Source organism: Arachis ipaensis, chromosome B6, assembly GCF_059453495.1.
Source record: "Arachis ipaensis isolate K30076 ecotype BB chromosome B6, ASM5945349v1, whole genome shotgun sequence".
In the NCBI taxonomy this organism is placed as follows: domain Eukaryota; kingdom Viridiplantae; phylum Streptophyta; class Magnoliopsida; order Fabales; family Fabaceae; genus Arachis; species Arachis ipaensis.
The window spans coordinates 110,315,752-110,323,719 of NC_142441.1; the positions used below are offsets into that span (position 1 = coordinate 110,315,752).

A 7,968-nucleotide genomic window follows, 5' to 3' on the forward strand; every position below is an offset into this window, starting at 1 on the left:
AGGGACAAAATGTCCCAAAGTAAGTAGTGAAAGCAATGCATATGTACTGTACTTGAAATTAGAATGCATGAATATGTGGAAAACATGGTTAATGGATAGTTAGATGGTGTATTATGATTAAATGGATTGTCTAAATTAGGTGGAAATTTTAAGTTAATTAAGGATTCAGATTTTAGTCCACTTGGCCAAATACAATCCTACCTTGACCGTAACCCCATTACAACCCTTAAAAGACCTCTTGATATGTGTATCTGTGCATTAAATTTATGTTGATTGTTAGATGAAGAGCAAGCCTTAGAAAGCAAGGTTAGTAGAGAATTGAGAGAATCGAACATTAAACACTTGAGTGATTAGAGTGTATACACTACCAGTGAGGGTTCGATGCTCAGTCCCTTGTTCCCTGCTTTCATGAGCTATTTTCTTCTTGCAAGTCTATTTGTACTTCATTTTCATGATTTGAATTAGTGAAATCCAATTCATATTTTCTCTTGGAAGATTTATTTACTTTTAACCAAGTAGGTAGAAACGTTTTGCATGTAGTTGCATTCATATAAGAGGTTGCATTTCATACATTCTACCATTCCTCTTCACTTCTTTTATAGCTTCTCTTGAGCTTAGCATGAGGACATGCTAATGTTTAAGTGTGGGGAGATTGATAAACCACTATTTTATGGTTTATCTTATGCTTAATTGAGTGGTTTTTATCAACTCTTTATCCATTTATTCATACTAATCGCATGCTTTATGTTTTCCTTCCTGATTTTGTGCTATGATTGAAAACATGCTTCTTTGGCCTTTATATTGCTAATATTAATCCTCTCTTATCACCATTAGATGCCTTGATATGTGTGTTAAGTATTTTCAGAGATTACAGGGCAGGAATGGCTTAGAGGATGGAAAGGAAGGATGCAAAAGTAGAAGGAATACAAGAAACTGAAGGAACTGCTAAAGCTGTCCAACCTGACCTCTCTGCACTCAAACAGTCATAACTTGAGTTACAGAGGTCCAAATGATGCGGTTCTAGTTGCGTTGGAAAGCTAACGTCCGGGGCTTCGATTTGATATATAATTTGCTATAACTGCCTCGACGTTAGGCGATGCGAACGCGTGAATGACGCGCCCGCGTCGTATCTGCGAATTGCAATCCGCGCGAACGCGTGGACGATGCCTCCGCGTCACTTTTTTGCGACCTGAACGTAACAAAAACCGCTGGGAGTGATTTCTGGGCTGTTTTTGACCCATTTTTTAGCCTAGAACACACAGATTAGAGGCTATAAAGTGGGGGAATGCATCCATTCATAATCATGCTTTAATAATTCATAATTTTTAGTTTTAGATGTAGTTTTTAGAGAGAGAGGTTCTCTCCTCTCTCTTAGGATTTAGGATTTTAGTATTTCTATTAGTTTAGTTCAACTCATCTTCAGTCACAGGTTCAATATTCCTTTTGTTTTATATTTCTCTTTTACTTTCAGATGCTTTAATGCTTGTATTAGTTATGTTGCCTAATTGGCTTATGAACTCCATGTTAGAATTGATTTTTTTATTTAATATAATTTGAGGTATTTCAGAATTATGATTGCTTTCTTTTATTTATATAAATAATTTAGATTTTTCCCTTTTGGCTTTGGTTGAGTCATTGGAGACACTTGAGTTATCAAACTCATTGTTGATTGAAAATTGAAATTCTTCAAGAATTAATTCGGGTTCCAATAACTCTAACTTTTTCCAAGGAAAGACTAGGACTTGAGGAATCAGAATTAATTCATCCACTTAACTTACCTTCATAGTTAGAGGTTAACAAAGTGGGAGAAAAATCTAATTCTCATTACAATTGATAAGGATAGCCAGGATAGGACTTCCAGTTTTCATACCTTGCCAAGAGTCTATTTTATAGTTAGAGGAAATGACCAATTCGGTACCCGAAAGATTCAAACGCTGATATTTTGGTACCCAACTATTGATATTGACAAAAAGGTACCTGAATGATTTAAAATTTTTCCAAGCGTGTCTAAGAGCTTGCCGGAACATAGCTCCGGTGAGTACAATGCTTACGTGGTGGCCGGTTTTTGCTGACAAGGTTAGTGTTATATTAGATGGAATTTCTAATTTTAATTATGCTTATCCTACTTGGAAAATAAACTAAACCTAATTTGAACATTAGTTTTGCCCCAAATTAATTTTGTCCTAAAACCCAATTTTGCTCTCCTCGCTCTCTCGTAGAGCACGATCCCAATCTGGAAGATGCAAGCAGCTAGGGCTCGTGGAAAAGGTGGAACCGTGAGAAAGCACTCATCCATTCTAGCCTTCGACATTGATGGTGGTTCTGGAGTTGGTAGTAAAATCTACGATGGGTGTTGCTTTTGTCCCCTTCCGGTGGTTCCGTTGAAGTCGAAGACAAGTAGCAACCCTGATAGATGGTTTCTACGTTGCCCTCTGTGGAAGGTAAGGTTAAAATGTTGATGTTACGTGCGGAAATGATGCATTCTTCCTGGGTTTATTTTCTCCACTTTTTCAGATTTACTTTCCGATCTTCTTTAATTCATGAAATTTTTGTGCCATGCTAGAACACACAAAGACGTTGTGGGTATTTTCAATGGTTGGATGAAATTGAAGAGCAATGTGTGGAAGGAGAAGTTTCTTCGGAGAATAGCAACATGGTGAGCATAGCAGACCCAAAAAAGAAAAGCATAATCAACCAGGAGGGTAGTGATGGCCGGGAAAGGGATAGGATGATGATGGTGCTTCCTGTGGTTAATGACATGAAGGAGCAACTGAAGAGGGTTGAGTTGTTGTTAATTGTTATCTGTGTATTGCTTGGGTTAAATCTGGTTTTGAGTCTGCTGTGTATGGCTAAGTAGGAAGACAATGGTCAAATTTAAGATTTTAGGAATGAAATTTTGTTTATTTGTAATGTTCTCCTAATTGTAATTGAGATGAATTAATGGATGCACTCTTATTAGTCTTCTGTGACTGAGTTATTGCTTTTGAATTGTGAGCAAGCCATATATAAGATAGGTAAGCCATTGATGAAAAAATGGCATAAATAGAAGTTGTATAAAAACACCTGTCTCATAGCATGAAAACATAATCCATAAGTATCCAGAGTAACATACCTCAGACCCAAAATAACAAAAGTTTTGCCCCAAAAAACCTATCATGGCATAATGACAGTAATGTTGATAACAAGTAATACTAAATCAGGTCCAACATGGAACTAAAAACTAAACATGCCATAATGGCATTTAGTTGCATAGTATCTACATCAGGTCCAACATGGAACTAAAAACAAAATGAAAACCCAAGAAAGAAAGCTATCACTTCTTGATGCTTGCTGAAGGCTTTTTCTTCTTCAAGGATGGGGTGGGCATGAAGCCTGTGAATCTGCTCTGTGTGGCTGGGCTTGCTGCTGCCATGGTTTCCCTAGTCATAGTTGGTGGCCTAGAGGATGCTGAATTTTGGGCTTGCAGAGTGGGCCTACCCAAAGGACCTTGTGACATTGACCCAAGCCCAGTACTTGGTCTTGCAGCATTGGTTGGTATAGCTGGGATCTGACAATTAGACCCAGCAGCATGGCTGGCAACCCTAGTTTGAGGTGCTGTTGAGGTTGGGGTTCTTCCTCTTCGAATGGTCCTGCCCCTGCCTCTTGTTGGTGGTATTGGTGGTGTTGGCTCTACTGGCCTTGCTGCCACTGGAGGCGCTGGTCCTGAGCTGGTTGCTGGTGTAGTGGTTGCATTAGGGGGTGCAGCAGTTGTTGTAGTAGATAAATCAGCCTCAGTGTTCTGTATCAGTTGGGTGATTAGTTTAAAAAGGGGCTTTCTCAGTTCCAGGTGCAACATTTTGGAAAGAACAAGGTTTGAATTAAAATACAAAAGTTTACCTCATCAGGTTGACTTTGTGGGTGGTTTTGAGTGAGGTTTTCCTCATCTGCAACATGTGCAGCATGTGCAGCCTCCATGGTCTCCTCCCAGTTAGCTTCTTGCTCTCTAGCTTCATCCTCATCAATTGCTTCTTCTTGAGCTGCTGCTCCATCTGATCTCTCAGGGCAAGTCCTACTATTATGTCCAACCTTGCAGCCAGGCAATAAATAAATTAAATCAGTATTCAAACAGTTTATGTATGATTGAATGATATTATGTAAGTAGATAGTAGATAATAAACTTGTTTGACTTACTCTCTTGCAGGTTTGACATGTTATCTGGCCATATCTTCTCTTGGCATTGTATTGGCTCCCAGAGTCTTGCTCGCTGCTGTCCTTCTTCCTTTTCTTGGAAGGTCTGCCAATAGGCCTCTTGTATGGAGGAGACAGACAAGGCAACCCTTCATGGTGCTCCCAATACTCTTGGCTTGGTATGCTGTTAATGTGAAACTGGTAAGTCCTGTTGTATGCCTCGATGGTGAGCTTGTGATGGACATAGTCTTCAGGCTTCTCATTCTTCCTCTGGATTGCTGCAATACCATGATAGCATGGTAGTCCAGTCAGCTGCCATTTTTTGCAGGAACATGTCCTCTCTCTTGTGTTCACCCTGACTCTATGTTGCCACTTTCTGACTTCAAATTCGTTATGTTCATCATCACCACATCACTGTGCCTCCCAGTAGTTAGCTTGTTTTTTTTCCTTCTCTAATCTACTCACTTGTATAGGGGCTATAAGTCCAGTGTAAGCCATCAGTGCGTCCTTGTGAATTGCCATCGTCTTCGTGATATAGAATCTGAGCTCCTCAAGCATTGTCAGTATGCTTTTCCCCCGCAGACCCACAATGGTTGAATTAAATGATTCACAGTTGTTGCTAGTCAAGCTATCAACCTTTGGCCATTCAGAAAATTTGCTTCTTGACCATTGTTCTTGCTCAAATTTATCCAAATACTCCCATGCCTGTTTATTGATCCTTTTCACATTAGCCATTGCATCCTTGAATTCTTGATCAGTAGTTGCTTTTGCACATTGCCAGAATGCTCCCTTAAGCTCCTTATCCTTCCATCGTTTGTTCAGGTTTCTCCACATATGCATACAACAAAATTTGTGCTTCACACCTGGCATCACATCCTGTAATGCTGGTATCAATCCCTGCATTCATGGGTAAATTCAGCAGTTAACATTAATACACTTAAGTTACTCAAGTAGGAATATAAGAACAATAATGATTGGATACACTGCATATTACCTTTTGTTGGTCAGACATGAACACCCAGCCATTCTCATTATAGTCCCCTATGTCAGTATGTAACTCCTCGAGAAAGAATCTCCAATTTTCTCGAGTTTCTGCATCGACAACACCATATGCAATTGGAAAAAGCTGGTTATTCGCGTCCTGACCTACTGCTGTCAGTAACTGCCCTCCAAAGTAGCCTTTCAGAAACGTCCCATCTAACACTATGAAGGGTCTGCACCCTGCTTTAAATTCCTGCTTGCAAGCAGCCAAACATACATACAAGTTCCTAAACCTAGGCAACCCTTCCTGCTGTGGAGTTGTCCCCATGTTGGCTCTTGACCCAGGATTAGCCTTGATGATCTCATTCAGATAGTCTCTAAGTCTCAGGTATTGATCCTTTTCCGTTCCTTCAATAACATCTTTGGCCTTATCCATAGCCCTGTACATCATCCTCTCATTAACTGAGATGTCATACTCCACCTTAAACCACTCATGTGCCTCCCTTTGTAACATGTTAGGATGGATTCTGAGTTTAGGCACAAGCTCTTCAGCAACCCAGGCACAACTCACTGACTTACTCTTGTTGCTTCTCGGACAAGTATGCTCATCCACAAATGTTTTAATCTGAAACGAGGCTGGATAGTTGGTCCTATAACAGTAACACAACCAAGGGCAGTTGGGGTCGTAGCAAATCACCCTGCACCTCTTCTTCTCATTCCTAAGATAGAAAACCTGTCTCCCAATCTGTATGTTGTACTTTTGAACTGCTGCTTTAAAGTGTTCCATGGTCTCAAACTCCATGTTCAACTCCAGAGTAATTTTCCCAAAGGGTGTGTTCGGGTTATGTTGAGGAAAAACAGGTTCATCTTCATCATCAGATCCAGGAGGGCTATACAGTTCATCAGATTCGTATTGGTACATCTCAGGTCCCATCTCTCTATCTGCTCTGTTTGGGTTAGGCACCTCTACCCTTGGTGCTTCATCATCCTTTCCAGGTACAATCCTCTGCCCAGATGGTTGAGGCCTAGGATGATTTCTCCTTGAATTTATCCTATCCTTTCTTTGTGTTTCTGTATCTGTTAATACATCAGGTGATATCTGTCAGCCATCATGCAATATTTATCAAAAAATGCTGTAACAAAACAGAAATCATATTTTTACCTGCTGCATTTTCTGTAGCTGTTTCCTCTGCCCTCAACTCATCCACCACTGGTTCTTCAAGGTTAACACCTTCATTGGCAACATGTGCATCATAATCATTGGATTCATAAAACCAATACTTATCAAAAAATGCTATAACAAAAAAGAAATAATATTTTTACCTCCTGCATTCTGAGTAGATGCTTCCTCTGCCCTCATCTCATCCACCAATGGTTCTTCATTGTTAGCACCTTCATTGGAAACATGTGCATCATCATCATTCCTCTCATGTGTTTGTTCATTTACTATTTCAGCTTCTAGAGGATCACCCTCAGGCTGTTCAGATTCAGCAGCTCTCCTTTCTTGTGATAAACTACTGGGTGGTGGTCTTGGATGCCTCTTTCTCACCCTCTTAACAACTTTTTCTGGAGCTGCAGGTTATTCAGTCTCTTTATCCCCATTCTCGTGATTCACATCTTCATTCATAACACCACCCTCTCTGGCCTCCGACTCGTTAACATCAACACCCTTCTCAATCACAACTTCATTCAAAGTCTCCTTCACAACAACTGTTAAAGCCTTATTCATCTGATTAACCTCGCCAGTTTCCTCACTCACAACTTCAGTTTCCCTCTCATCACCGGGTGGATTGACCTCAACCATACTCTCACTGCTACCAGAAGACACCACATCGTCATCAATGATTTCAGGGTTGGCATCAATAGGGTGATCAAAATAGAGATGGACATTGTTGTCGTTTTTAATTGCACTCTCACACATCCTCATCACTTCAGCATCTGTCCTCAGTACTCTAAGACCCTGACCTAATTCGAAACTAGGTTCTAGCCAATACGCCTCATTATATCCAGGGTAACCCAGGTCTAAAAACAACCCCTCAACAAAAAATAAATTACATGTCTCCACATTCACCCTGTGTATCTCAGTGACTAAACCCCCTTCGTATATCACATTCCCATCTCTAACCTTTTTCAAGCAACCCATGTGATGATACACAAATGTAACTAAACGATCCATCTAAGAAATAGTAGAGAGAAGATACAATGAATAAACAGGATGTCACCAGCAAACGCAAAAAACCAGAACTTAAACCAAGAACATGAAGCAGAACGTACCTCTTCGTAGGGTTGCTCCTTGCGAACAATGGTGATCCCACGATGCCACTTGAGAACCGTTACCCTTGATTCGACAATGCCTCTCGCCTTGTATCCTTCTTCTTCGCGCCAAGCTTCCAGAGCAATGTCTCTCCCTCTCTACGTGACCTTTGATTTTTGCTAGTGACACACTAACCACAGTAACTCAGTAACTAGTAACTTCGTATATGCTAATTGGGTTTTAGGGCAAAATTAATTTGGGGCAAAACTAATGTTCAAATTAGGTTTAGTTTATTTTCCAAGTAGGATAAGCATAATTAAAATTAGAAATTCCATCTAATATAACACTAACCTTGTCAGCAAAAACCGGCCACCACGTAAGCATCGTACTCACCGGAGCTATGTTCCGACAAGCTCTTGGACACGCTTGGCAAAATTTTAAATCATTCAGGTACCTTTTTGTCAATATCAATAGTTGGGTACCAAAATGTCAGCGTTTGAATCTTTCGGGTATCGAATTGGTCATTACCTCTTATAGTTATTTATTTTATTCTTATTATCATTCAA

General features: G+C 40.1%; 1 protein-coding gene across 1 annotated transcript; it reads left to right on the forward strand.

The window, feature by feature from the left end:
* Positions 1-2,240: 2,240 nt before the first annotated feature.
* Positions 2,241-2,857, forward strand: LOC110264066 (uncharacterized). The gene is made up of 2 exons (XM_021105812.2): positions 2,241-2,441; positions 2,564-2,857. The coding sequence occupies exons 1-2, from the start codon at positions 2,241-2,243 to the stop codon at positions 2,855-2,857; spliced, it is 495 nt and encodes a 164-aa protein (XP_020961471.1).
* Positions 2,858-7,968: the final 5,111 nt, after the last annotated feature.

Coding starts and splice junctions, on each gene's coding strand:
- LOC110264066 (XM_021105812.2), top strand. CDS start 2,241: ATGCAAGCAGCTAGGGCTCGTGGAAAAGGTGGAACCGTGAGAAAGCAC. Junction 2,442..2,563: donor TACGTTGCCCTCTGTGGAAG/GTAAGGTTAAAA, acceptor GTGCCATGCTAG/AACACACAAAGACGTTGTGG.